Raw genomic sequence first — 25,468 nt, 5'->3', positions numbered from 1 at the left:
TCCCTTTATTTAGACGTTCAACGCCAAAGTCCGAACCAAAATAGTACCGCCAATTACCAGTTCCTGTACTATTCTCAAGCCTCTTTTCATGCTGACCCTGAAGAGGGACCCACGAGGGGGCAATTGGCTGGTGTTTGTCCTTCAGGCGTGACTGCGTCTCCCCCTTTAAGCTTCTTCGCCCCTACAGTACGCCACAGCGCTGTGGTACGGCCACCGCACCGATATCATCGCGCAGAAGAGCGGTCGCGTCACACTACCGCCCCTAGCTGGCGAAAAGCCGCGGCAATTCGCAAGTCTCTGGGCTGCCAGCGAATGCGTGCAGGCATCCCCGAAGAGACCCAAAGCGAGCGGCGCGTTACATCTTTTTGCTCTTGATTTCTTTTCATTCTTGACTTCGTGGCGCTGCTCTGCTCTGGGGATCCCTGCCGTCACGCAGCTGAACTCTAATCTGTCAAGCCTATTTTTCAGCTGCGAGGCGCGGGCTGGAGATATCGCCGGGACGCCATTGTCTCTGCCCGATATCATAGCGCTGCTCTCTTAAACCTTCCAATTCAGTCAGTCCTTTGGCCGTGGAGATGCAACCCTCTGTGGCAGCCCTGCGAACCGTCCAGCCTAAAGGGGCACTGAGCTTTCAGTCGCTGCCCGCACCGCTGCGGCCATTGGTCCGGGCCTATCTCCTGGGCTATGCCTCTGCCGTGGCGCCTCGCCTATTGACACTGATCCTTCAGTTCATTTCCAAGAAACGCAAGAGCGCGAAGAAGTATCTATCCGCTGACAAAGATGAACGGTCGTTTAAGGACTCTGCGTTTCGAATATTACGCACGGGCTTAGATCCACGACGGTTTCCTACCTTCTGCGCCGCCTTGGTAGGAGGTTCTACTTTGCTACAGGTAAGAGGATGAACTTGGAGTGAGACGCTCAACAACCGGAGATGAGACATGGCTTGCAGGTTGGTGTTCCTGAATGAGCTTCCACCTGCCCGTGTTTTGGCAAAATATGGTCCTGTAGTTCCATGTTTGTGATAGTCTGGAATCAGTTGTGGCCCATTTCAGCTAGTACACTCTTCAATAGCGGTTTCATTTGTGGCATACAATGTGCTGACGATTATTTGTAATTTGATATAGGAACCTCTGCTCAAGATCATCAGCCGTGTTGCCACCCAACTAGGTGCGGCATCACAACTCAGGTAAGTCTCCGGATATAGATTGCATGACCCAACTTGGTCCTATTGTGTAACATCTTTACATCCGCATAAAGACGACTATATTGGCCGAGGCTGACAGGTTGTTTGACAGACTAGCACGATGGCTGGCCACTTTCATATCAGGATGGCTCAGCCTCCAGCTTCTACAGTCTAAGCGGACACACCCTTCATTGACAGATGCGGGTCTGGCATCGGTACAGCAAGGTCTGGCCGAGGCTGCTCCCAACGGTTATGGCGGTCGAACGCTTGATCTCACTCTCTTTGCTGTCACTCGCGCTGCCGATGTCCTTGTTGGCGAGCTGTGGTCTCAGCACCGTAGTCGCCGCAAGGCTACGGAAAAGTGGACGGTGGTTAGTAGCCTCTCTTCACTGTGCTCCTTTCTCGAGCTAATTGCCTAGATTGAGCAAATCATTTCCCGTCTTACGGACCCAGCCGTGTTTGCAGCCTCCTCGGGGCTCATTATGTGGGCGTGGTTCTACTCACCAGACAGCCTTCCTCGCAGCTACAACAAGTGGATCACATCCGCTGCCTCTGTCGACCTACGACTCATCGAAGCTCTACGGCGATGCAGATTTGGGGAGCTCATCTACGGCAAGGAAACTGGCCAGGCGCCACTGCTGACGTCCATGTGCGAAGACTACGGCCTCCCAACGAAATGGGGTGACCCCGTTAAAGAAATCCCTTTCCCCTGCGACCTCGTCCATATGGGGTGTGGCTCATCATGCGAATATCATGCTATAAGCCGCTTCCTTCGTTCTTGGAAATGGTCTATGCTCACCTACCTCCCCCTTGCCCTAGCCCTTCAGCTACGCAACCCTAAACGGATCGACCTGATGAAAGCCATCACCGGCTCTACCCGATCATCCACTTTCCTTGCCACCTTCATCACCCTCTTCTATTATGGTGTGTGCCTAGGCCGCACTCGCCTCGGTCCCCGCATCCTCGGCAAGGATATACCATCCCGCCAACGGATTGATGGTGGTCTCTGCGTCGGCACCGGATGCTACCTCTGCGGATGGAGCGTCTTCATCGAGACTGCGGGCAGAAGGAAAGACATGGCCTTGTTCGTGGCGCCAAGGGCGCTGGCGACGCTGGTCCCACGTCGGTATCCCCTAGAGAAGCAATGGCGGGAGAAATTGATATTTGCGGCGAGCACGGCAGTTGTATTTACATGTGCTCTCGAGAACCCGAAACGAGTTAGAGGCGTAATGGGAGGGTTATTAAACATGGTACTAAGGAAATAAATAGGAAATAAAGGGTAAGGGAGCATGCTGTGTTTATCATACCGGATACTATGGAGATGCGAACATGATTTTCTTTTCTTTTCTTAGCCCATCTCCTTTGGTTTATTTACGTTTAGATGAGACGCACGAGCCAGCTCTTTGATAATGGTTTAAATGAATAATATTAATTTTCTATTTTTGTATTATAATGAGATTGATAATCCAAGACTTCCTTCCATGCGTATGATACGTTCCCGTAAACTATACGATGCTGTAAAAACTGTTGGGAAATTGTCATCCCAACCACCATGAGACAACTCCGAGCACAAAAATGCATGTGAGAATATCCGTTCTCACGGTAGTAAAGATCTGAATATAACGCTGTCCAATCTCAATGTACCCCCGATACGGCTGCGGCAAGTACGAAATAGCCGTGGCAACAAACCCAGTAGCGTTAGTACTCTTCTTGTCGAGGAACAGCCTTGTCGATAACAGTAAAACTTCAGCAGTAGCAAACGTCCAAAAGAACAAGTTCTTGCGCTTTTCCATCTCGTCATCAACCTCTTGGTCGTATGCCAGGGCCATGCGCTCGCGCTCAATCTTGCTGCCGGTGAACTGTGTCGTCAGGAGGAAGAATAGACCCATGCCGATGGCAACAAGGGCATGAACGACGCGCCAGAGAGTTACGGATGAGGATTTGGGCAGCTCGACAGGGGCCTGCTGCTGTGGCATGTTCATATTGCCGAAAGGGTTGGAAGCTCCATCAGCGCCGCCAAAGCCTGGGATCGCGCCCGAGGACATCATTTGCGACATCATCTTCATGATGGGGTCGTCTTCCATGCCCGGAGGCAAGTTTAGACCAGCTGGACCGCCGCTAGGGGGGGTACCGGCTTGATCGGGGCGATCGAGACCGAGCATCATTTGGCGCAGCTGTGCCTCAGATAGCGACGGCTCGGGGCTGGGAGAAAAGACGCCATTGATCGGTTTGCGAGATGTCTTCTTGGGGGCGAAGAAATGCTCCGAGATGTCGACTTCGGCAGGGTCGTGGTGTTCGGTAGCTGCTGGTGCGGTTGAGGAGGCATCTGGAGCAGATGGAGTTGTAGTTCCTGAATCTATCAAGGTGGAGCACACCCATCAGCACAATGTTCATAGAGAAAAAAAGAGGAAAATGCAGTATTCAAAATGATACACACCTCCAGTAACACGACCGCCTACACCGGTGATTTTTTCCAGTCTCGCGGATCCTCCAGCCTTGATTTTTGCTTCTCTGCGCTCCTTGCGTAGCCGCGCTTGCTCCGCAGCTCGCTGGGCGGCAGCGTCCGCATCGTTGGTGGTAGCAGTGTCTGCCATGATTGCGAGGAATTGCGCGAAAGCTTCAGTCGAGCTGTAATGTCGATGTCGGCTCGTGCAAAAAAAAGTCGGAATGGCAAAGAAGGTGGCCTCAAAAGGTGGACAGCAAATGACAGCACACACGAGACCCCACGTATGTACATGCATGCATGCACATGATATTCTAGATGGACCTATGGAGGGGCGCGGCTTTGGTGGACACTAACATGTGCTGTTAGTGCGTCCTAATAGCTAGTAGAGTAGCTCTGAGAGCACTTATACCCAGGCGCCGCGTTTCTGTATTCTGACGACAGCAGCTGATTGAGTGCTACATTATGGATAATTATATCAATTTTAGAGAATAAACAAAGAGTTATGAATAACACAGATATCAAGTCCATGTATAAGGGTACACATATAATTAACTGTAGTTGCATATGAGCCTCCTTAAAACATTCACCTCTCCAATTGCCACGCAATCTATTACATGTATTCGATGGCGATTCGACTAATAAGGGATATTTGCAAAAGCTTTAACGCTATATGTGTAGTCATTTTACAGAAGAATATTGCTATTTTTTATGTGACTGTTTATCGTCATTCGCTATTCAGGTAGCCTGCTTCTCGCATAGTAATAATTCAATCGCTTTGTTGATAGAGGCATAAGAGCTACGACATGTTCGTAAACGAATGAATATGATGTTTATATCCCAAGGACGCAACACTTGGTTCCAAGTTAATGGGACTAAGTAGGCCTAAGTAGTAAATACATGTGAAAATAGCATTATCCTAGGGCTGTTTGTTATACCTTAGTATCGATATATATCTTATCCCATCATAAGGCTCGGGCTCGACATCCCAGAAGCCGATTGTATGAAGAATTTCTTTATTTACTCCCACTTCCTCAGCCAGGTAGGTAGCTGTTTCATTCCAGCGCATAATATCCCGTTTATCCCTAAATTTTCGCTCATCAGGATGCCTGCTGTGGCGAAGGGCTTCAATGGCACGCTCCGCCCCAGCCCTATCAACCATGGCCTTGAGGCTATCTCTGTGCCCCCAAAATGCTGCAGCGGCCAATGCACTTCCAAAATTGCCATGGTCAAACACGGCGGCAGGATCCGCGCCAGCTTCGAGCAGTAGGAGCAGTAGTTTTCTGCGGTCTTCCTCATACTCGTCTTCCCAATCTCGTGCCACAGATGCCTCAAGCGCGCTGCCGTATTGACCGCCTCTCATGGGCCGTTTTGGATCCGCACCATGATCGAGGAGCAGTCGAACCATTTCTGAGCCAAAGCTTGCTAACACAAGAGCACTTGCTGCTGCCACAAGAGCACTTCCGTACTTGCCATGTTGCACAACAGCATCCGCATTGGCTCCGGCCTTGAGCAGAATTCGAACCGACTCGAAGTTTTCCCAGGCCACTGCCGTGATTAGAACGTTGCCATAGCGACTACCGCTGTCATTCTCTCTCTCCAGATCCACGATGCCTTGATCCACCAGCCATTGCAGTTTCTCGGGTTCCATTATCGCCGCAGCCTGCGCAGCAGAATTATTACCCGGCCTTGGGCTCGTAAAATTGACATCTGCCTTCACCTCCCTCACAAGAAACTTCACCATATCAAAATTGTTTGCATAAATCGCTTCCGTCAGTGCGCGTGTATAGTATGCGTCTCCTTTCGGATGTAAGGCCTCAATCAACTTGGCCAAATGTCTACAGATTGGCATGCAGTAGCCTTGAGCCGCGAGCCCAAGTATGGTAGAGCCACCTCCTTCTTTGAGGACCATTTCCGCTGTGATTGTGCCAGGCTGCGTCCACCAGTCGCGCAAGGTATAGTAAAATCCATATTGACACACGACAGATAAGGTGGTCCGAATTTGTATGCCCTTAGTAACGCCACGGGCCCATTCTCGAAAGCTGGCGCTGCTTTTACCTGGCGATCCAAGAAACCGCTTCAGGGCCGCTGCGAGATCTGGATCTGCCTCTTGCTCTTTTGATCCTAGCCATTTGTCGTATCGCGCAACGTGCTTGTGCCAGAATTGTGCAACGTAAGACGAAAAATGTCCATCATCGTTCGGTATAGGATGATGATCCACTAGAAAGTTGAGGCAGAGTCTTGAAGCGAATATATCGCATTCCCATAAACTCATCTGGCCCCTTTTCACAAAATACTCAGCTACAGAGGCATGTGGTAACATCCACACTCCCCTTCCTTCATCGATAGTTAAGAGGTCTTGGCATAACGAGAGAATTTGCTGTTGCGTCTGCTCTTCATTGCGCAATAATATAGAGCCTTGGATAATATACCGAATAGCTTGTAGAAGTGCTGCTGTTTTGAGTGGCTTCAAAGAACATAACACCCACATAATTGCCCGTTCCGCTAAAGCAACATCAGCTTCGTCATGCTCTTTAATAGTTTCCCAAAGTCGATCATATGCTGCCATTAAGTCAACTGGCAAGTTGCAAGCCCAGTTATAAATTGCCTTGTCTGTAATGAGCCTTTTGAGACTCATCACCTGCAAGTAAACCCATCGAAACCTGTACAAATCAGAACTACAAATCTATGCAAACAGCAATGCAGTAGTGAATTTTGAAACGACCTACATTCCTCGGCTCCGTGTTGCAAATACATTTCTGATTTCGTTTTGGATGACTTGACTCCGCTGTTGAAAGAACTTGGTAGTATATAATTTCTCGACTAGGAAAGCCTCAATATCTTTCTGCTGATTGTTCGCATCCACGGCGATGATAGTCTCATCTTCGAAAGCTTCTAAATACTCTCGATCAGGTCGGCTAGATATAAAAATCTTAATGGAGTTTTCGGATTTTTCCATTAGCGTAGTGAGAATAGCACCTAAATTATACTCGGTGATATCTGTCTCGTCTAAAGCATCAAGAACAATAGTTGTCCTTGAATATAAATTAAATGATTCTAAAAGTAAGTCTTCACAATCCTTATAGTTGAAGTCTCTTTTCTCTTTCTTGATTGTCTCGCATCTCTGGATAAGGCTATATTGGATGACGCCTGATGTATCAAAAGCCTTGGCGGCTAACTGACGAACGAAGCTTTTTAAAACAAGAAGCGGATCTTGCATTGACGGTCCTGATCGGTTGCAATAAAAAAACGCGAACCCTTCATCATGTTGTGGCGACGATTCAATTGCCTGTTTTATATGATCAATCGCTTTAGATGTGAGATATGTTTTGCCGGTACCAACTGGAGTGGTTTATATTAATTATACTGCTTTTGCGTGCATAGGTGAGAAAAGTCATTGGGGGTGGACTTACTGGTTCCCTTGAGACATAACACAGCTGAAGCAGGTGTTCGTTGCCAAGCATGAAACTCTTTGCTAGCTAATAGCCAGTCTCCTGTATTACTTACTCTTTTTTCTACAACAGTAGCGTGACTTTTTCCAAACATCTCCGGGCTTATAAACTCTAATAATTCTTTGAGCTTATCTTCCTCTAGTCTCGCTAGAAGACCGGCTACTCCTTTCTCAATCTGGGGAAGCGGCGAAGATAGTTGATATAATTGTTTCTCCAGGACTTTTATTTGCGTATTCATCAGCGAGGATGATATCACAGACCGCGAAGCTTCGCAGGCATAAATTTCTCGATCGAGCTTCTTCTCTTTCTCAACTAGATTTTTGATAGAATCGGAAGCATAGCCCGGCTCCAAGATTGCAGTTAATGTCTGTCGGGCTGTCTTGCTGTTAAATAAGGTGTCTGATTTGGCCAGCATCTTTATAGCGGCAATATAGACCTGAAGCAGGCCGTCGTGCAAACCCTGTACGCCTTTCTTGTCTGTGGTTTCGACTGTGTATAAATCTTCATAGATTTGACCTCTGCGCACAATGCTGATGAACCATTTGGCTGTTCCAAGAAGGGCAGCCTTTTGCTCGATCTGGTGGACAGGAATCTAGGGATAGTAAGCTTTCTGACACTCAAAGCTAGTTTCAAATTAACACAAATAGGTGGATGCTGATTCAATCTCGTTCGCCTCATTCATTTGGCTAAGAGAACAGCGTTATAGCATTAAAATATAAACTTACTTTTAGAACCGCCTTTGTAATAGCCCACGGTGCGCTGGCCTCCACTGGCGCCAAAGAGAAAGCAATATCACCGACTTTCGTAATAAAGGCGGCAGTATTAGCGACATAATCTCGGGCAATGATTTCCCGATTCCCAACTGGGATCTTGAGTGGCTTGTCGTTTTGTTCAGATAGCTTGTTTGCCTCAACAAGACTGATGAGTTCTTCTATGTGAGTCTTTTTATCCAATCGACTCTGTGAAGTTTCTGTACTTTTCTGGCTCATTTGCGGCTTGCCATCTGTGGACACCAGCCCACGCTTTTGAAGCCATTTCAAGGTTTCACTTTCACCTTTAGCCTCATCAATAGCTCGGCTCCACAGATCTGGAAGCAGAGGCGGCGTTGATGGAAAGGTTTCAGGAAACGCTCGAGCTTCAGGAGGCATTATAATGGGGGACCCTGATGATGAATCTACGCAACATTGTATAGGTTGAAGTTCTGGAACCGCTAAAGGCACCGGTGACAGATCAGGAGAAGGAGAGTTTATTGACGGAATAGAAGACAAGTAGAGTGAATGAGATGCAGGTATTTGAGAAAGCTGAGACGGTTTTGACGGTTTCGGATTTGTCTTGTAGTATAAAGGTGTATCAACTGCTGATGGAACAACTGACGAAGACCGGCTTGGTGTTGCAGATGAGAAACTAGACCGTTCCTTTGAAGAGATTCTCGATGGTTCCAAGTAAACTCCTGACGGTGAAGGTGCACTGGCTGCTACTGAACCAGCAGGCGGATTCTCCCCTGGTACTCGAGACGAAGACCTAGGCCTATTACGCCGATTAAACAAGCTTTTGGCCTTATCCAATACCCTTTTTCTCGTTTTTGGTTTCATCTTGCAATTCGCCAAGGCGAATATTTTACCACAAAATTCAATAACAAATGCAAGTAAACTTAATAGATATTAAATTGATGCTCTCAAGATTTTATTTGCAATAGCGGTCGAGTGTGCTGGCTACATTGACCCCGCACATGTGTTATAGAGCATCCATGGGATCGATCAGTGCGGTTTGGCATGGTAGAATGCATCACTGAATCCACAGAGCCCAATGGATTTTCCAATAAGGAATATGTATTATGCCGCCTGTTTTCTTTTAATCCAAATGAGTTTAAATATCCTGGAAAGCCCCTGATATCTGAATTATTGCAGTTGGGTGACAATAAATGAAAATTTTTATGCAAGCAACCATATCGGCAGCTATTTTATCGACAGTTGAAGCATATAGGCCTATGGTATCGCAGTATTACATGAATTTTAAATCTAAAACAGCTCTGCATCATCCAGCCACAAGCTACCCCCTTAAAATCGGCTCTTGCATTATCACGGCAGCTATTTCAAAACCAAGTTGTCCAATTCTTTGGCTTAGAACCATGTCCATCCATATCATCCTTCCACACGCTTCTATGCAGATATGCCAGGTACCGCTCAACTTTATTACCCATGAATGGCCTGTTAAATAAATCGTATAAAAGCTGCAACTCTGCGCTCTTTTGACCTGTCATTTTGGCAGCCATCTCATAGAAGCGCAATGCGCACACCATAGGAAAAAATCCCGAGCTTCCCTGGACGGCTCCTGCTAATGGCTCAAAAAAGAGATGGACACAGTGGGCGATTTTGGAAGCATATTTCTCTGGGGCAACGATTGGATACTGGTTGGCGTTTAGATATGATGCATCTGTCGCATGTTTTGATGCATCGGTCAATGATATCTGGAAGTCCCCTGGTATAGATTCTATGATGCATGAAAGCATTAGACAAATGCTCCAGTATGTACAACTCAAGTGAAGCAATGAAAAATCTCTATCGGCCTGTGGTTTAGGTAGAGGTAATCTTGCGATGGTATAATCGTAGATGGACAGATCGATATGAGCCCGCCACATAGCTAAAGCAGCCTCTGTATTTTGACACTGCTGCCAGATCAGGACTCGAAGCTCGTCCGCTGCCTCTTGAGAATCGGGTATTGTAAGAAAATCTAATAGGGTGAGAATGTATGGAATGCTGCTCATAATGTCAATGAGTTTGTCTTTGGTGGATTTCTCGATAATGGTCCAGGGAAGTGTATTCCACTCGTTGCTGCTGAATGGAGATATAGCCCTCTGTCTTATTGCTAATAAAATCTACGTGCTCGTTGCATCAGCATGAGAATAATTAATGATTAATGGGAGATTTTAAATATAACCACTCACTAGATTGATGCGACTGTCAGCAAAGAGCTGATGAGCAGCCCCTGATATAAATGAGCCAGGCCCTCGTGCAAGGAACATCGCGAGCTGTCCTTCGCTGTGTCTCTGCCATCCAGCCAGTCTTGGATCTCCATCAGGGCCAAAGTAAAGCTACCATGAATTTTTTCATCAGAGTGAGTTTATAAATGCGCTCTCACGGAAAAACATACCTCGTAGAACGCCATGAGTCGAGCAGCGAGAACTAAGCTGTCATTTTTTGCTCGGCTTGGTTCTTTAACAGCTTTGATCATCTCTTGTATTGTCCAGCTATATACTTGCAGCCCCTTCAAGCGCAGTTGCTCATCATTATTGAGTCTTCCGAGGATAGAAGTCGCCGCAGCAATTGTCGCAAAGCGCAGAGTCGTCTCGGAATTGTAAAGGTCTCCTAAGAAGCTCGTCCAGCCGATTGAAGCCAGATCTGAAGACTCGGGTGAAAACCGGGGTCCCGCAGGTATCATGATATTCCAGAACAGCCCAAAATATAGATGCTCCCTCGCTGATCTTGCAAAAGAGTCCGGTAGAGCGACACGAGAGCCAGCTTCTCTATTTCTTGTATAGCTAATAACCCAAGGCCGATCCTCTGAAGCTATTTTTAGCTGGAGAGAATCATTGCGTTTCTGATTAGATGAACTATTGGTATTGGAATTCAGCCATATCATATCCGTATCATACCCTTCACAAGACAACCGCGCACGAACACATCGATCACAAGCGGGCGTTCCCCTATCACACTGTATTAATACTTATTAGTAGACTTGAAATTGAAATATCTGGGGAAATCAATCTATACTAACTCCCTTCTTCCTTCTGCGACAGGTAATGCAACCTCGAGAGCGTGCTGGAACTCCAACCATATTGCACAGTCACTAAGCAAGCTGAAGCGAGAAGTGTATGAGAGAGGGCGGATGAGATAAATTAACAACCCAAGACATATAAAAAGTGGCGTGATCGAATATTATCACATTGCTATGTCAAGAAATATTCGTGTAAATCTAAGATTTGAGAGAGCAAAGAAAGCATCCATGGATGATGTGTAAGCAAGCGTTGGCGATAGCTAGAATGCTGAGATGAGGCAAGGGCTTAAAACCGAGCCTCTCTCAATCGTTAGCAGGTGTATACGTGGTCGTATATTCTTTGTCGTTTGCTTCGAAAATATATCTACGTAGTGGCTGTATAGCTATCATGCAGCTCATGCAGCTAAACATCAAGTGCCGTTAATTATATTCAGCTTTAATAGTTCATACTCTGCACGTTGGTTGTATAGAGATCGATAGCTCGATCGAGCTACCCCACACACAAAGTAGAACTGTCCCGTCTTATTGCCTCGCGCCCCAGTGCGCTCATCAGCGCCAACAATGCATAGAACTTGGGATCTAATAATCCCCATAATATCTTCAGCCCCGTAGTTGAGGTCAACTACTAGTCTGTCAAGATTTAACTTCTTTAATTATATGAGTACTATCCAGTAATGAAAGTGGTATAGTTTTCGATCCCTTCAGGTCCATCTCAAAACAATATCAGGGGTACTTGGTGTTAGTGCTAACCGCAGCGCCAGCAGCCACAGTGGCGTCACGTGCGGGCCTTGTCGCTAGCGATAGGGAAGCACAGACGCGGTTTTTGGGCAGGGAGGTGCTCAGGACACCGACCATCCATGTGGCCATCTTGTCTAGCCTGCAATCTGGCATCATACCTAGCTGGCCTTGAATCCTGACTCCCAGCTCCACGATTGCTTCTTTCTCCAGATTCTGGGAGCTGCATAATTTTCAGCCATCAATGCTGCATCAAAGCTTTTGATTGGGCTTCTGTTTCCTTATTTCTTTTCCAATTCGCCTCTTGGCAGACCCCTCGTCCGCCATCTAGTTCATCTTCTTCTGGTTAATACGCAACCCCGCCGCCATGGTGCGCCTACGAGATATCCCACGGACGGCCACCTTTGCGTGGTCACCCGGCTCCGGGAAGCCCGTAGTTGTCACTGGAACAAAAGCTGGTGCGGTAGATGCCGATTTCTCTGACGAGAGCAAGCTCGAAATCTGGGATCTCTCCCTGGACAACCAAGAGCAGGGCATCGAGCTCCAGCCCGTTGTCAGCATCACCACAGACTCAAGGTAAGATTTTGGTATTCGCCTCTATGGCTTTGGCTAGGCCACTAAAATTGTTAGATTTTACGATATTGCTTGGGGACCTGCCGACGCCGACCACCCTAAGGGCATCATTGCGGGTGCTCTTGAGAATGGCACTCTCGAACTTTGGGACGCCGAGAAACTCGAAACTGGAGCCTCCGATGCGTCCATCTCCAAGACGACAAAACATACTGGTGCCATCAAGGCCCTGCAGTTTAATCCTCTGAAACCCCAGATTTTGGCTACTGCGGGTGCCAAGGGCGAGCTATTCATCTACGACATTGGCGACATTGAAAACCCCTTCCGTCTGGGAAACGCAGCAGCTCGATCTGACGACATCGATTGTTTGGCCTGGAATCGCAAGGTTTCTCACATTCTCGCTACTGGTGGCCCAGGTGGCTTTGTGACAGTGTGGGATTTGAAGACGAAGAAGGCATCCTTGACCTTGAATAACAACCGCAAGGCTGTGAGCGCCATTGCCTGGGACCCAAACAACTCAACAAAGCTCCTCACGGCAACTCCTGACGATAACACTCCTGTTATATTCTTGTGGGATCTGCGAAACTCCAATGCTCCAGAGAAGACTCTTCAGGGACATGACCAAGGTATCCTTTCGCTGTCGTGGTGCCAGCAGGATCCCGATCTATTGCTTTCATCTGGCAAGGACAACAAGACCATTGTATGGAACCCACATACCGCAGAGCGTTATGGAGAATTGCCTGAGGTTACCAACTGGACTTTCCAAACTCTTTTCCACCCTCACAACCCTAATCTGTCAGCTACTGCGAGCTTCGACGGCAAAATTACCATCCAAACCCTCCAAAACACAAACCCCGATACGTCGCAGGCCGTCAACGAGAAGCCTTTGGATGACGAGGAGTTCTTTAGGGCTGCTCAGACCCAACCTCAGGGAGCCTCTTGGTCATTGAGCAAAGCGCCCAAGTGGTTCGAGCGACCCATTGGTGCCTCTTTTGGCTTTGGTGGTAAACTCGTCATTTTCAGGGAATCTCCAACTCAGGCTGGTCAGAAACGCTCGTCAAAGCTATCAATCTCACAGTTTTCTGCCGATTCGGATGTTTCATCTGCTATTGAAAAGTTCCAAGAGGCTCTTGCCTCTGGTGACCTGGCCACCCTTTGCGAAGAGAGAAAGGAGCAAGCCCAAACTGACGAAGAGAAGGCGGACTGGACAGTTATAGAGACACTGGTCGGCGAGAATCCTCGTTCAAAGATCGTTGAGCACCTCGGCTTCAAGGAAGAGGATCTGGCCAACGGAACAACCGAAGCGCCCGAGGGAGAAGAAAAGGAGACGGCTACTAAACAGGAGGAAGCCACTGACGCCGAAGGCAAGCCGAGACGCCTATCGAACTTCTTTGGAGAAGGCGAGGGCGAGGGAGATGATTTCCTCTCCGGTCTGGCCGCCAACAAGGGCGCCAAGACTGATAACCCTTTCCATCTCTTCAGCGATGATGATTCGTCTGTCGAGAAGGAGATCACAAAGGCTCTGATGCTAGGCAAGTTTGCCAAAGCCACTGATATCTGCTTAAAAGAAGATCGCATAGCAGATGCCTTCCTCATTGCCAACTGTGGCGGCCAGGAACTTGTTGAAAAGGTTCAATCTGCCTATCTTGCTCGTAAGAGCGGCACCCCTAGCTACCTGCGTCTCATCAGCTCGGTTGTGGAGAAGAATCTATGGGACGTTGTCTACAACGCAGATCTTAGCAACTGGAAGGAGACCATGGCCATCATCTGCACATTCTCCGACCCTATTGAATTCCCAGATCTTTGCGAGGCCCTTGGTGACCGAATTAACGAGCACGGTCTGAGGAAGGACGCTTCGTTCTGCTACCTTGTAGGCTCCAAGCTTGAGAAGGTTGTTACCATCTGGGTAGATGAGCTTAATGAATCGGAGCAAGCTGGAATGAAGGAAGAGTCCAATGACTCAACTTTCTCAGTGCACACCAGATCACTGCAGACCTTCATCGAGAAGGTTACCGTCTTCCGTCAGGTCGCCAAGTTCCAAGACAAAGAACTGACGCAGACGGCTGATTGGAAGCTAACCACCCTCTATGACAAGTACACTGAATATGCAGAGATCCTGGCTGGTCAAGGCAAATTGGAAGTTGCTCAGAAGTATATTGATTTGCTGCCAGCCAGTTATCCAGCTGCTGAGCTGACCAGAAGCCGAGTGAAGCTGGCAACGCAAAAGAAGCCTGCCGCCGCACCAGTCACCGCGGCTCGCAGAACGCCATCTGCTACTACTGGAGTACAGCCATCTGTAGTAGGCTATCAACCTCCTCAGCCTGCCCCTATTCCGGCTCCTACGAACCCCTATGGCGGACTGCAGCAAACTTCACCGGCTGTCTCTACGGCTCAACAGTATAAACCTCCAGTCAACCCTTACCAACCTCAGGGCTACCAACCTCAAGGCTACCAGCCTCCGAACCAATTTTCATACACTGGACAGCCTGTCGCCCCGCCACCAATCGGTGCCCCCCCTAGGAATACAACGCCATCAGTTCCTCCGGCATCAAAGTCTAAGAATATGGAGAACTGGAATGATGTCCCCGTAGTTACAAAGGCAGCGCCGCGAAGGGCGACTCCCAGCGCAGCTCCCATCACATCACCCTTCGCGGGTCAACAGGGCGTTGCGCCTCCCCCTCCTCCGTCGTCAGCATCACCTTATGGACCAGGTGCTAGGGCTAGTCCTCCACCACCTCCCAGAGGACCGGCTCCCCCAAGAGTTCAGTCTCCATTAGCCGGACCGCCTCGAACTTCTTCTGCGGCGGCCAACCAGTATGCTCCGCCAGCTCCTCCAGCTGGAGCGATCCCAACCCATCCAGCCCCCCCGGTTATGCCACGCACAGCTTCGCCGTATAACGTTCCTCCCTCAGGAGCTCCACCTTCGAATAGGTACGCACCGGCAGCGGCGACTCAACAGCAGCCTGGGCAGTACGCTGGCTCCCCCGTGCCGCCACCTCCTGGCTCAGTCAACCGACCCCCGCCGTCTGCAAATGCCTATGCACCACCAGTTCAACAGCAACAAGCAGCTCCCAGTCCGTATGCTCCATCTCCTTATGCTCCATCTCCCTACGCCCCTGCCCCTGGACAGGTACCAGCCACTCAGCCGCCCCCAACAGGCCCTCCGATGAGTCGTGGCCCCCCGCCCAGCGCTGTGTCTGCTCCACCACCTCCCAAGGCAACTCCACCCCCTCCGGCGGCGGCAAAGTATCCTCCTGGAGACCGATCACATATTCCACCTAACGCTCAACCGTTGGTGGATATTCTGAGCCAGGATATGCAACGGGTAGCATCTAAAGCTCCGGCGACATTTGCCCCTCAAGTCAAGGACACGCAGAAGCGCTTGAACATTTTGTTTGACCACTTGAACAACGAGGACCTTATCCAGCCATCGACAATCGAGCAGCTATCGCAGCTCGCCGAAGCAATCCAGGCGAAGGATTACGCCACAGCTCAAAAGCTACAGATGGAAATTAACCGAGATAAGACAGAGGAGTGTGGTAACTGGATGGTAAGTTAAATTTAACCAATTCTGAAATTACTATGCACATTTTGCTAACTTTATTCGTTATAGGTTGGAGTTAAGCGACTTATCAGCATGAGCAAGGCAACTCCTTAATTTGAGAAAAGTGATGTCTTATATGGTATATGGAGAGCTGTAGTATTTTATTTGCGGCATCAAGTTGATGGGTCCTGTAGGGCATTTATTAAAACCGCGGGCGGCATGACTAGTTAGATTATATATAAATGATGATTGGTGATACCAAGTTAAATGGAATTCGGTGTGCAATACATTGACTGTCTCTGTGATTTCATGTCGCTAGATATTCTGGCCAAATTTCCTAATCGACTATTACGCTGAGTGATTCCCACCTGTGTCAAGCTTCATTACGTTAAGTATAGAGAGATACAACTGCACCTTTTGAGCTTTGAGTCTATGGAGGTGCAAACTAATTGAGGTTTCTCTAGTAAAGAATACTAAAGTACTATGTGTAACTGAGAACACATTTAACTCTTTCTTCTCAAACAATTTCTAGACGCGGCGCACTGGGGGCAAAAAAATCATTAACGGCGTCACTGTATGAGTTTTGAATATTATGCTAGCTATTTGACCTATCGAAATAGAACGACTCATGTGCTCGTTTTGCTCGAATATCAAATCTGTGTAGGGTATGAAAGTCATTAAAAGCAGTGCATCATATTGCTTGATTCTTGGTAATTGGCAGCATTGTTGCCTGCAGAATTCTGTATGTCCGTTAGTATTTATTATATAACAAAGATATGTTATCCTTATCTACTACCATGGTTGCTCTTCTATATGGTGAGAATACCGCATTGTAGGTGCTCTGCATTGGGATGCCGCGCGTCGGGGAAACTTCGGTATAACAGCTATCTTCACTTCATTCACCAACATAGCGAAGTTTTAAGACGGTCACTCAAGCTATTCAACTCTCAAAGCCAAGCCTGTCACTCTCTCCAGTTCATTCTCTCTTTACCTCTCATTTTAACAGTCGAACGCAATTGAGAAAATATGACTGACGCTGCTCGCTGGAAGGCCACAGTCCACGTCGGCGGGCTGTCACAGCTCGCCACAAGCACACATGTGTTTGATGCCTTTATCCCATTCGGCGACATTGTGGAGGTGCAGCTCCCCAAGGCAGACGCGCCAAACTCTACGGATCCTCACAAGGGCTTTGCGTATGTGGAATTTGAGGATAGTGCGGATGCCAAAGAGGCCATCGACAATATGGACCAGTCGGAGTTCTTTGGCAAGGTGATCAAGGTGTCGCCTGCTAGAGCGCCAAAGAGTGCTGACGAAGGACTGGGAAGCAGAAAAGCCATTTGGGAACAGGTACGGCTCCTTGAATTTCCTTTACTCTTGTCTTTTTCAATATTTATGTCTCTTTTTCACGTTTTGATATCTTCGGGATGATGCTAATGCCTTTACTTTTACAGGAGAGCTGGCTTGCTGAGCACGCGGCAGAGGATGACGTCGCAAATCAGGCAAATTTGGAGGAGCCAGCTTCGGATCCTATGCAAGGCCTCGAGGGGCTGGATGTTGCAGGGCCAAAACTAGAATGACCGTTTGAGGGGCTGTGGGTGGATATTGGACTGGAAGAGGGTTATATGGGTTTTACTTGAATTGTTTTTGCATAGCGACGGTGTTTAGAGGGACCATGTCATGGCATACTGTATTCTTTTTACATGAATGGAGATCCAATAGTTTTTTTGGAACAACATGCAAGCTGTGTTTCTCATCGGCGCTCTGTCCTAATTTTTCTCGACATATACAGTATTGAATACCCCCATCTGAAGCCCTAAGCAGACGCAGTAAAAGATGACACAAGCGAGGATATTGCTTTTCGAAAAAAGTTGACAATCTTTAGTAGCTTAGTGCTCGCCGTGGGTGTCGTTCTGGGCGGCACGGGCGGCAGCGCCCTGTCGGGAGAGTCGCAGGTTCTTGTCGACGAAGAACTTGCGGCTCATGGAGTAGGTAGCGGCACCGAGGGCGAAAGAGACGACAACGACTAAAACAAGTTTTTTTCACATGTTAGAAAATCGAACGATCAGGGCGCGGGGGGGAAAGCTGCTGAGTCTTTTCGTACAGAGGGGGTACAGCTCAGCGGGAATCTGCTTGAGCTTGCGGAGGCGCTGGGAGACGGTGTGGCCTTGAATAAAAACGTTAATAATCGTCGCTGAGATAATCGCAGCGCTCGGTGAGCATCAATTGTGTCACATACCGGCCTGGTCCTCCTTCTGCATCGCCGAAAGGTTAGCCGGATCTCGAATCTTTTTACGGCTCGTCTAAACAGCTGCACTTACGGGGACCGGTCGCATCATGCGAGCCGTGGGGCGGAAGGCCCGAAGAGCAAGAGTAGGGCGCATTGTGATGAGCGGAGAGGCTTCGGCCGAGATGCTTCAAGGCGATGGGATTGCTGCGGGTTGCGAGGAAATGTTTGGTTCGAGGGACGTGGGCCGAGCGAAAGCAAGTATCTATCTCATGGTGTAATTCCCACATCAGCAATTGGCCCACTTCTGCCCACCCCAGCAGCCGGGCCCATTGGCCGGAAGGGGGGCCTGAGGCACACATTTTCACCTCCGGAACATCTGATTCGGAAAGCTGCCAACATTCGACGCATAGCGAAATCTCCCACCCCAAACCTTTCCCCAGAGCGCCGCCTTGAACCGCTCCCCATTGTCGCCTGCACAACACCCGTCCCGCCGCCAAACCCGAATCTAATTCATCATGTCCGACGAGGAAGGCCAGGAGCTTGTCACCAAGCCCTTCAAGTTTGTCACTGGTACGGCTGTTTGCCCAGACATAAAAATATCCCCTCTCCCACTCTCCAAAAAAGTGGTCTGATCTTAAATCGACCCGAGGCTAACGGCGTTTTTGCAGCTGGTGAGACCGTCCAACAGAAACCCCCTACTACGTGAACGACGAAACGACCAGCTCGAGGCAGCTCGATCAATTGCAGCGCCAGCCGATTGCGAGCTGCCCGTAGCTTTGGAATAGCTTCCGGATTTTTTTTAGCCGTCGCCGGAGGTCCCGCTGTTGGATATGTCGCTAACTCGAGTGCTTTTGCGCAGGCACTGATGCCCGTTTCCCCAACGTGAACCAGACCAAGCACTGCTGGCAAAACTACGTCGACTACCACAAGTGCATCATCGCCAAGGGAGAGGACTTTGCGCCTTGCCGTCAGGTACGGAGATTGGAGGAATTTTGAAACTTGGACAGGATGCTGATCAATTGTGCAGTTCTGGTTGGCCTACCGATCACTGTGCCCCTCCGGATGGTACCAGCGATGGGACGAGCAGCGTGGTATGTCTCACTTGTACGGAAATCTCCAATTCGAAGCTGACATATTTCTTCGTACAGAGGCTGGTAGCTTCCCCGTAAAGCTTGATGCTTAAAGCTCATATTTGACTTGGCGGGGTATATATGTATGGGTGTTCACATAGATTAAGCAGCCAAGCTGCGCGTGTATTGCAAGAAAAAATTAGTAGCCAATTCGCAAGCAATACGCTGAAAATTTGAGCTCTTTTTGTGAAGTGGTATTGTTATTTATTTATGCATCTGCAGTCAGATATGACGTACATGACGTGCATATTACTAGGATTATAAAAAGTATACAAAAGAGGTATTTATATTAGCCATACTGGTATCGTATCAAATTGCCAAAAGTGTCCGTATCCCAATGCTCAAAATGCCCTGAACTCCATTCCTTGCTTTTAAAATCATAAGTTTGCTCAATCTGCCCGTTATGACGACTTCTTCTCACTCTCATCCTCCGAATCGGAGCTCATAAATTCATCGTCTTCATCAAAACCGAAAAACGTTCTTGGTTTCGCCTTTGACGGTCCGGCAGCTTCTGCGGGAGGAGTAGATTCCTTTGAGCCCTCGGAATCCTCTGCCTCGCTTGTAGATTGGCCATTGGTTTGCTCAGAAGAAGCAGATCCGTGAGATGTGCTGATGAGGTTGTCTTTGTAGTTTCCAGACTTCATAGCCGCTAGCACGGCATCGCGGGTCCTCTCGTTGCTCTCCTCTTTATCTTCAACCCACTGGCCATCCAGCTTACCCCTACCGCCAGACTTAATCTCTGCTTCTCTCTTTTCTGCCATATCCACAATCTCTTCCCAGCGTTGGCGTCGCTTCTCCTTCTCCTTCTTCTCCATTTCCGGTTTGATGGCGAGATATTCAGCCAGAGCCTTAGCTTCATTAACAGTGCGCAGTCGTCTACCATCCAAGTTTCGGCTTGAGCCGCTATCATCTTGCTTCTGCTTCTTGCGGGATGACATTCGGCCACCAGCAGCTCGAAGCTGGGATCCGAAACCACCCTTTCCACCGCAGAGGGGAATGCTGAGCCGAAAGTTGATAAAATCATCGTTATTTGAGGATAGGTAGGTGGAGATTGGTGTCTCTGATGTTTGGGGCAAGAGCCGATTCGAATGTGTTGTAAGGATAAATTTGGACTCGGTAGCGCCTGTAGGAATCTTCTCATCGATGAGCTCTCGTAGAGAAGTGATTGTGGTAGTTGGAGAAGCGCGTAAGACCAGGGTTGGCGGAAGACCAAGACCCTTAAAGGTCGAAATGAGGACGTTGAGATGTTCGCTCATTGTTGCGAATGCGATGCTTGAGAATGATGATTGATACGGTGATGCGATCGTTGCAAAACTGCGAAGACTGGTAGAACGCGAATGAAGGATGTCGGCGCGTTAGAAGACGAGGTCCACGACAATTATAATACGACCACTGCCAGGGCCAGGATTAGAGCCCAGGATTCAGCTATTGTTGGGACGATGTCCTGGTAAGAAGTTTGCAATGCAGAATGCCTGATCCCTCTGTACCCGTACAAAGAACTTGGGAGTGGCGGCGACAGTCAGCAGAAAGCTTGTCATGTGAGTACGCGGCCTGCGCCACACTTTTCGCCGCGCCAGCATTCGCTATCATGGCACGCTTATCGACACGTGATTTTAGCCACAACGCACACTTTCGAGCCACCCCACTTCGCTAGGTGGAATTTCTGGTAGGGCTTCCGCCCACAAAAGTTATCCAATTCGAGATCTTTGGTTTTGTACGCCTGTCCGCAAATCCGTCAACTTTCCAACATCGACCCTCCGAGCAGCAAACCGCCACGATGTTGATTCCCAAGGCCGACCGCAAGAAGATTCACGAGGTATTTTTCGACGATGAGAGCATTCCTGAGTGCGAGCTCGAGGAATTGCTGCAATAAACTACAGAGTCCGGGTGTCACTGACAATTGTCTGTAGTACCTCTTCCGCGAGGGTGTCCTCGTCGCGCAGAAGGACTTCAACCTCCCCAAGCACCCCGATATTGACACCAAGAACCTGTTCGTCATCAAGGCTGCTCAGTCCCTGACCTCTCGCGGCTATGTCAAGACGCAATTCTCTTGGCAATACTACTACTACACCCTGACCCCCGAGGGTCTCGACTACCTCCGGGAATGGCTTCACCTGCCTGCCGAGATCGTTCCTGCTACCCACATCAAGCAGCAGCGATCACACGCTCCTCCCCGTGGCATGCTCGGCGAGGGCGAGCGTGAGCGACGACCTTTCGGCCGTGGACGTGGCGGCGACCGTGGTGACCGTGAGGGTGGATACCGAAGAAGGGATGCTGGTGAGGGCAAGGAGGGTGGTGCTCCCGGCGAGTTTGCTCCTCAGTTGTAAGCATTCTCCCTTTTTTTCTTTCAGATGATGGATCCTTTTTTGCACTTTTTACGGATCAAAATTTGCGATTGATTTGGGACATTGGCTAACTTTTTCTGCTCTACAGCCGTGGTGGCTTCGGCCGTGGACGTGGTGCTGCTCCTCCTTCCTAAACGAATTCTGTCTCTTTCGGGGTTAACACAATCTTATGATGCATGGCGCATTAAGACAACGGCATGTAGTCTAAAAAACGTGAGGCAATCCTCACCATGAGTCCACTCATGAAGAAAATGGGACGTGAGGGGGGATATCGTGGGAGTTCTTGGAGGTTAGATCCTCGGAAATCATTTGCATCAGGGTCAATGTTTGCCATCAACGAGATAATTTTCTTTTATGCTTACATGTGAGACGTGCACTCTGGTGAAGGAATCATTGAATATGTCGAGTGAAAGAATCTGAAGAACAGGTGATTGGCCGACCTACCTTCTGGGGGTACCGGCAGGTTTTGAAGAGGTTGATAGAGAGTTGAAATTGGCTCAATTGATATCCTTCCTCGCCTCATTATTCCAGACCATGTGCAAAGTGATATTTGAAGCTCTTAGTTCAATGACCTCATACGAAATTTTTGCCACTCCGTCCACTTCACACCGCGACAGTAGCTCAGAGACATCACCTATCTTCAATTAATTGCTAGCTGTAGCACTATACCACTCCAGTTTGTTAACGGAATTTTAGTATGTATATTACAATAATCGCAGCAGCAGCTTGCTTACCTATATAGATAGCTAGCCCCATATCAATAAAACCGCTCTATAGTGTCATGCCGGCCACATTAAACGCTTGTCGCATGATATATTCGACATGGGAGGTTCCAACCAAAAGAGACACTAGATCTCTGAATTCATCAGAGCGAAACGAGCTTAGCATGTTTCCAGCCCCAGGTATAAACGCGTTAGTAGTGTAAAGCCATCGTCGCTGAGCGTAAAGTAAGATGATGTTTTGGAGAGATATTTTCAGCATTGAGAGTACTTTTAAGATTACTCTGCCTCCTTTTAAAGATTTGTAACTAACCTCATATACTGAAGTCTGGATTATTGATACAAGTTTTATAATCTGCGTATCTCTCTTTAGCTCTGAATTGCAAACTACAGCTGGGCTAAGTAAACAAAGAAAGCAATAGGCAACGTCGCTTTTACAGGCTAAAGAGAGGATATTTACCATCATGGTCTCGCCTTCGGGACCCAACTCTGCAGCATATGCGAGAAACCGAGCAGCAAGTGCCGGTAGCTGCGCCAACTGTCGGGTGAATGCTTAAAACTTCTCTAGTGAACGAAGCTCTCACTTTTCTTTCACTTCTTCTAACTCTTGCTTCTTAATTAATATTTAACACTATGGTGAATGTTGCGGTGAAAATATTCTGAATTGCAGCTGCACAGTGAAGAAAAAATCTTCCTCCATTCTTTTTCCAAAAGTCAACTCTTCCTAGTTCAACCAAGATTTGCATGAAGAGATCTTATCAAAATATTACAAATCTGTTCTAATATTCTACTTCATCGGATATACCAGAAGGACATACTATCGCTGCCTAAGATGGAAGTTGTACGCAGCTTGTGCGAGGAGTGTACGAAAGAGGGAATGGATATCACTCGACTTATGGTATCAGGTTCAGGCCGTTCTCCGAGGTGAGTCAATTCCTATCCTGGGATATCTGCCCGTAACTACTAGCCTCTTACCTTATCTTGAGATTGAAGGCAAACTTCATCCTGGATTTGATATCGGTTGGGTTTCTTTGATCACAGTTCACCTTCGGCATGGCAATGCTTTAATCGGAGAGATCGCCGCCCGAGATATGGCAATCTGGCGACTATGACATAAAAACCAGATGGGACGAAGGTATGGATCCTGGAAGGAGAGTGAATATCAGCAACATGCGGGAATTTAGATCTTTCCTTCAAAACGTTATGCCCAAGAAGGGTGTTACTGGTAAGCTCGACAACCAGATACATAACATAGCTGATTTGAGTGTCAGCCAAGATGGCCATACTCTCTTAATGTCTATCGATCTAAGCTACATGGCGAGAATGACAGCCACTGTAGTAAGCCTTTTAATCGATGGTTCTGATGTCAATATCACTGTTGAAATAAGAAATATGAGCTCGCTTGAGCTCTATTTCAACGAGAGCGCTTTCGTACTTAAGAAGGGCCAGCAGATTATTGGAAAACTGGAGGGGGATCTCAATATTTTTCCTGGTAAATTTGAAGTCCAATTTGATGGACAAATATCAAGTGGGGTTTCTGGAATGGCAACATTGGAAGGAGACTTGTGTGATGTGTACCAGGGTAGGGAATCGACTTGGCGGCGATATGCCATAAAGCTATTCGAGGTCGAAGTCAACTTGGACAACGTGGATGTTGATGTAGATGACGCTTTCGATGACAATGATATTGATGTTGATGACGACAGTGAATAGATGTCGCTCGGCATTGCCCTCCTTTCAGTTAAGACGATATGCATTTACGAAGATTATCATTCCTAAGCTGTTGATTATCTAGATATCGTTGATGTCAGAGGCAGAAAGCTCTAGAGCAAATAGTTGAATAGCTCAATAAATACTAGAGCAATATTTAATACGAAGCAGTATACATTCAATAATCAAGCTAATTAATACTAGGTAACTAAATCACTATTCCAACCGCCTAAAGGAATTTAGAAATAAACGTCCAAGACAGATTATCTTTGCACCAATGTACATAAGCTTGACGAAGGCCATGAGAATTTAGCGGAGAGTTGGCAGCTGTTCGGCAGACCGCCAGTCGAGGAGAGCACTGCTATCAACTGCAAAGGAATACTATAAAACAACATCTCACGAATACAAACATCTCTCTTCTTTTCTCTCCTTTTCATTCTTCTCTATCAACCACATTCAGCGAGAGATCCTCCAACACACAACTCTACTTGCCCATACACCAGCAAGCGAATTAACTCTTCATGCTTTTCTCTCATTTAATCTGAACAAAATTATAAAATTGAAAGACTTTTGCTCATCAGAAACGCCATTTATAGAGTACTTTGCTGGCAACAAAGCAGCGAATCACTCTCTTAGCATTCAGATATACCTATCAACATGGACAACACGTCTACAGTGATAGGATGACAAGTGGAAATTGGTTGCCTTTATTTCCATTATCCAAAAATGAGGTTCGTATCTCTATATGATCAATTCATTTAATATCCCATATTTTAATCTGGAAATATTAACAATACCTATGAACTACAGGACCACAGATCTTGAAATCGATATTGAAGTCGGTTCTGACATTGACCTTGGCTGGATCAGCTCTACTAGAGTGTCTCTGTTGTATGATGGCACCCTCATCGGAGAAGCAGAGCTTAAAGGCAGCTATATCATACCCGATGAGTTCAATATGATAAAGTTAGAGCTCGATGACATCGAGATTCGAAATATGATTGGATTCAAGGCTTTTATTCGACGTGTAATACCACACCCCAGGGATGGAAGTCAATTGGAGGGTAAAACTCCTGTTGCTCTACTAAAAACCGTCGAGAATGGCCATACACTTGCCATGGTTATAAACCTGGATAGAATGGGGGTTGCCGAAGCTCTCCATCCTCCTGTTCGCCGAAACCATGACAAGATTCAGATTACCTTTTTTGTGAGAAATCCAACCAACGTCTTCATCTACTTCGAGGAAACTCGTTTCAATCTTCAAAAAGACGGGCGCATCTTAGCTACATTGGAAGGTGAATTTTTCATCAGAAACTGTGGTGAAGACGACGAGTATGTTTTGACTGGAGATATCGACCCGAATATTGAGCTCTTCGGAACAGCAGTCTTAAAAGGAGTTGGCTTGGATGTGAAGGCAAATACTTGGTGTATTCACGCCATTCGAGAATTTGAACTAGAAATCGATTTGGATGAAATCATTCATGGCGAGCTTTAGATGCAACTCGACACCTGTTGCTCTTTTATCACCAAGGCAAGGTATTCACCAAGGATAAGCACGCCCACTGCGCTCCTGAGATGAGATAGCGAGAACTTTAGCGGCATGCTCACAAAGAATCAAGGATATTTCATAAAAACG

General features: G+C 47.7%; 13 protein-coding genes across 13 annotated transcripts; 7 read left to right on the top strand and 6 right to left on the bottom strand.

Annotated features, from left to right (window-relative positions):
- Nucleotides 1-475: 475 nt before the first annotated feature.
- Nucleotides 476-2,585, top strand: GGI43DRAFT_9412 (uncharacterized protein). Its single transcript, XM_083210550.1, has 4 exons — nucleotides 476-890; nucleotides 1,125-1,186; nucleotides 1,296-1,554; nucleotides 1,603-2,585. The coding sequence occupies exons 1-4, from the start codon at nucleotides 576-578 to the stop codon at nucleotides 2,446-2,448; spliced, it is 1,482 nt and encodes a 493-aa protein (XP_083065972.1). The 5' UTR covers nucleotides 476-575; the 3' UTR covers nucleotides 2,449-2,585.
- GGI43DRAFT_9416 (GET complex subunit GET2) lies at nucleotides 2,585-3,908 on the bottom strand. The gene is made up of 2 exons (XM_083210552.1): nucleotides 3,621-3,908; nucleotides 2,585-3,539 (listed from the first exon to the last, which is right to left on the bottom strand). The coding sequence occupies exons 1-2, from the start codon at nucleotides 3,775-3,777 to the stop codon at nucleotides 2,722-2,724; spliced, it is 975 nt and encodes a 324-aa protein (XP_083065971.1). The 5' UTR covers nucleotides 3,778-3,908; the 3' UTR covers nucleotides 2,585-2,721.
- Nucleotides 3,909-4,362: 454 nt separating this feature from the next.
- GGI43DRAFT_390035 (ankyrin repeat domain-containing protein) lies at nucleotides 4,363-8,816 on the bottom strand. Its single transcript, XM_083204274.1, has 4 exons — nucleotides 7,804-8,816; nucleotides 7,040-7,670; nucleotides 6,356-6,968; nucleotides 4,363-6,289 (listed from the first exon to the last, which is right to left on the bottom strand). The coding sequence occupies exons 1-4, from the start codon at nucleotides 8,668-8,670 to the stop codon at nucleotides 4,546-4,548; spliced, it is 3,855 nt and encodes a 1,284-aa protein (XP_083065970.1). The 5' UTR covers nucleotides 8,671-8,816; the 3' UTR covers nucleotides 4,363-4,545.
- Nucleotides 8,809-11,087, bottom strand: GGI43DRAFT_9362 (Zn(II)2Cys6 transcription factor domain-containing protein). The gene is made up of 4 exons (XM_083210540.1): nucleotides 10,853-11,087; nucleotides 10,229-10,789; nucleotides 10,023-10,169; nucleotides 8,809-9,953 (listed from the first exon to the last, which is right to left on the bottom strand). The coding sequence occupies exons 1-4, from the start codon at nucleotides 10,910-10,912 to the stop codon at nucleotides 9,171-9,173; spliced, it is 1,551 nt and encodes a 516-aa protein (XP_083065969.1). The 5' UTR covers nucleotides 10,913-11,087; the 3' UTR covers nucleotides 8,809-9,170.
- Nucleotides 11,088-11,954: 867 nt separating this feature from the next.
- Nucleotides 11,955-15,815, top strand: GGI43DRAFT_378358 (uncharacterized protein; the record flags this gene model as incomplete). The annotated part of the gene is made up of 3 exons (XM_083202685.1): nucleotides 11,955-12,163; nucleotides 12,218-15,707; nucleotides 15,771-15,815. The coding sequence occupies 3 exons, from the start codon at nucleotides 11,955-11,957 to the stop codon at nucleotides 15,813-15,815; spliced, it is 3,744 nt and encodes a 1,247-aa protein (XP_083065968.1).
- Nucleotides 15,816-16,578: 763 nt separating this feature from the next.
- On the top strand, nucleotides 16,579-17,634 carry GGI43DRAFT_9127 (uncharacterized protein). The gene is made up of 2 exons (XM_083210502.1): nucleotides 16,579-17,048; nucleotides 17,153-17,634. Exons 1-2 carry the CDS (start codon nucleotides 16,728-16,730, stop codon nucleotides 17,276-17,278), a joined length of 447 nt encoding a protein of 148 aa, XP_083065967.1. The 5' UTR covers nucleotides 16,579-16,727; the 3' UTR covers nucleotides 17,279-17,634.
- On the bottom strand, nucleotides 17,588-18,082 carry GGI43DRAFT_378356 (uncharacterized protein; the record flags this gene model as incomplete). The annotated part of the gene is made up of 4 exons (XM_083202684.1): nucleotides 17,588-17,724; nucleotides 17,803-17,865; nucleotides 17,938-17,953; nucleotides 18,020-18,082. 4 exons carry the CDS (start codon nucleotides 18,080-18,082, stop codon nucleotides 17,588-17,590), a joined length of 279 nt encoding a protein of 92 aa, XP_083065966.1.
- Nucleotides 18,083-18,443: 361 nt separating this feature from the next.
- GGI43DRAFT_378355 (cytochrome c oxidase subunit VIb) lies at nucleotides 18,444-19,111 on the top strand (the record flags this gene model as incomplete). Its single annotated transcript, XM_083202683.1, has 4 exons — nucleotides 18,444-18,498; nucleotides 18,788-18,900; nucleotides 18,956-19,019; nucleotides 19,077-19,111. 4 exons carry the CDS (start codon nucleotides 18,444-18,446, stop codon nucleotides 19,109-19,111), a joined length of 267 nt encoding a protein of 88 aa, XP_083065965.1.
- Nucleotides 19,076-20,420, bottom strand: GGI43DRAFT_9303 (splicing regulator SDE2). Its single transcript, XM_083210525.1, has one exon. The coding sequence runs from the start codon at nucleotides 20,312-20,314 to the stop codon at nucleotides 19,460-19,462; it is 855 nt and encodes a 284-aa protein (XP_083065964.1). The 5' UTR covers nucleotides 20,315-20,420; the 3' UTR covers nucleotides 19,076-19,459.
- Nucleotides 20,421-20,688: 268 nt separating this feature from the next.
- GGI43DRAFT_390022 (40S ribosomal protein eS10) lies at nucleotides 20,689-21,925 on the top strand. Its single transcript, XM_083204273.1, has 3 exons — nucleotides 20,689-20,874; nucleotides 20,969-21,381; nucleotides 21,492-21,925. Exons 1-3 carry the CDS (start codon nucleotides 20,836-20,838, stop codon nucleotides 21,535-21,537), a joined length of 498 nt encoding a protein of 165 aa, XP_083065963.1. The 5' UTR covers nucleotides 20,689-20,835; the 3' UTR covers nucleotides 21,538-21,925.
- On the bottom strand, nucleotides 21,800-23,215 carry GGI43DRAFT_390017 (uncharacterized protein). Its single transcript, XM_083204272.1, has 4 exons — nucleotides 23,116-23,215; nucleotides 22,438-23,046; nucleotides 22,146-22,261; nucleotides 21,800-22,098 (listed from the first exon to the last, which is right to left on the bottom strand). The coding sequence occupies exons 2-3, from the start codon at nucleotides 22,586-22,588 to the stop codon at nucleotides 22,197-22,199; spliced, it is 216 nt and encodes a 71-aa protein (XP_083065962.1). The 5' UTR covers nucleotides 22,589-23,046; nucleotides 23,116-23,215; the 3' UTR covers nucleotides 21,800-22,098; nucleotides 22,146-22,196.
- Nucleotides 23,216-23,292: 77 nt separating this feature from the next.
- On the top strand, nucleotides 23,293-23,852 carry GGI43DRAFT_427043 (uncharacterized protein; the record flags this gene model as incomplete). Its single annotated transcript, XM_083208765.1, has 1 exon — nucleotides 23,293-23,852. The coding sequence occupies one exon, from the start codon at nucleotides 23,293-23,295 to the stop codon at nucleotides 23,833-23,835; it is 543 nt and encodes a 180-aa protein (XP_083065961.1). The 3' UTR covers nucleotides 23,836-23,852.
- A 706-nt stretch (nucleotides 23,853-24,558) lies between these two features.
- GGI43DRAFT_427041 (uncharacterized protein) lies at nucleotides 24,559-25,444 on the top strand (the record flags this gene model as incomplete). Its single annotated transcript, XM_083208764.1, has 2 exons — nucleotides 24,559-24,563; nucleotides 24,643-25,444. The coding sequence occupies 2 exons, from the start codon at nucleotides 24,559-24,561 to the stop codon at nucleotides 25,325-25,327; spliced, it is 690 nt and encodes a 229-aa protein (XP_083065960.1). The 3' UTR covers nucleotides 25,328-25,444.
- Between the last annotated feature and the right edge of the window lie 24 nt (nucleotides 25,445-25,468).

This window comes from Trichoderma evansii, assembly GCF_050947405.1.
Source record: "Trichoderma evansii strain SZMC 28006 chromosome Unknown GGI43scaffold_1, whole genome shotgun sequence".
In the NCBI taxonomy this organism is placed as follows: Eukaryota; Fungi; Ascomycota; class Sordariomycetes; order Hypocreales; family Hypocreaceae; genus Trichoderma; species Trichoderma evansii.
This window is presented reverse-complemented; position numbering and strand designations above follow the sequence as displayed.

What these genes read in the sequence shown, in the direction of transcription:
- GGI43DRAFT_9303 (XM_083210525.1), bottom strand. Translation starts at nt 20,314, where the DNA reads ATGAGCGAACATCTCAACGTCCTCATTTCGACCTTTAAGGGTCTTGGT.
- GGI43DRAFT_390022 (XM_083204273.1), top strand. Translation starts at nt 20,836, where the DNA reads ATGTTGATTCCCAAGGCCGACCGCAAGAAGATTCACGAG. An exon ending in ACCGCAAGAAGATTCACGAG is followed by an intron (nt 20,875 to 20,968) that starts GTATTTTTCGAC and finishes AATTGTCTGTAG; the next exon opens with TACCTCTTCCGCGAGGGTGT. An exon ending in GGCGAGTTTGCTCCTCAGTT is followed by an intron (nt 21,382 to 21,491) that starts GTAAGCATTCTC and finishes TCTGCTCTACAG; the next exon opens with CCGTGGTGGCTTCGGCCGTG.
- GGI43DRAFT_9416 (XM_083210552.1), bottom strand. Translation starts at nt 3,777, where the DNA reads ATGGCAGACACTGCTACCACCAACGATGCGGACGCTGCCGCCCAGCGA. An exon ending in AGGCGGTCGTGTTACTGGAG is followed by an intron (nt 3,540 to 3,620) that starts GTGTGTATCATT and finishes CCACCTTGATAG; the next exon opens with ATTCAGGAACTACAACTCCA.
- GGI43DRAFT_9127 (XM_083210502.1), top strand. Translation starts at nt 16,728, where the DNA reads ATGACTGACGCTGCTCGCTGGAAGGCCACAGTCCACGTCGGCGGGCTG. An exon ending in GAAAAGCCATTTGGGAACAG is followed by an intron (nt 17,049 to 17,152) that starts GTACGGCTCCTT and finishes TTACTTTTACAG; the next exon opens with GAGAGCTGGCTTGCTGAGCA.
- GGI43DRAFT_9412 (XM_083210550.1), top strand. Translation starts at nt 576, where the DNA reads ATGCAACCCTCTGTGGCAGCCCTGCGAACCGTCCAGCCTAAAGGGGCA. An exon ending in GAGGTTCTACTTTGCTACAG is followed by an intron (nt 891 to 1,124) that starts GTAAGAGGATGA and finishes AATTTGATATAG; the next exon opens with GAACCTCTGCTCAAGATCAT. An exon ending in GGTGCGGCATCACAACTCAG is followed by an intron (nt 1,187 to 1,295) that starts GTAAGTCTCCGG and finishes GTTGTTTGACAG; the next exon opens with ACTAGCACGATGGCTGGCCA.
- GGI43DRAFT_390017 (XM_083204272.1), bottom strand. Translation starts at nt 22,588, where the DNA reads ATGATGGTAAATATCCTCTCTTTAGCCTGTAAAAGCGACGTTGCCTAT. An exon ending in AATCCAGACTTCAGTATATG is followed by an intron (nt 22,262 to 22,437) that starts AGGTTAGTTACA and finishes TCTGATGAATTC; the next exon opens with AGAGATCTAGTGTCTCTTTT.
- GGI43DRAFT_390035 (XM_083204274.1), bottom strand. Translation starts at nt 8,670, where the DNA reads ATGAAACCAAAAACGAGAAAAAGGGTATTGGATAAGGCCAAAAGCTTG. An exon ending in TTACAAAGGCGGTTCTAAAA is followed by an intron (nt 7,671 to 7,803) that starts GTAAGTTTATAT and finishes TACTATCCCTAG; the next exon opens with ATTCCTGTCCACCAGATCGA. An exon ending in GCAACACGGAGCCGAGGAAT is followed by an intron (nt 6,290 to 6,355) that starts GTAGGTCGTTTC and finishes TGATTTGTACAG; the next exon opens with GTTTCGATGGGTTTACTTGC.
- GGI43DRAFT_9362 (XM_083210540.1), bottom strand. Translation starts at nt 10,912, where the DNA reads ATGGTTGGAGTTCCAGCACGCTCTCGAGGTTGCATTACCTGTCGCAGA. An exon ending in GACTCATGGCGTTCTACGAG is followed by an intron (nt 10,170 to 10,228) that starts GTATGTTTTTCC and finishes AATTCATGGTAG; the next exon opens with CTTTACTTTGGCCCTGATGG. An exon ending in CTGACAGTCGCATCAATCTA is followed by an intron (nt 9,954 to 10,022) that starts GTGAGTGGTTAT and finishes ACGAGCACGTAG; the next exon opens with ATTTTATTAGCAATAAGACA.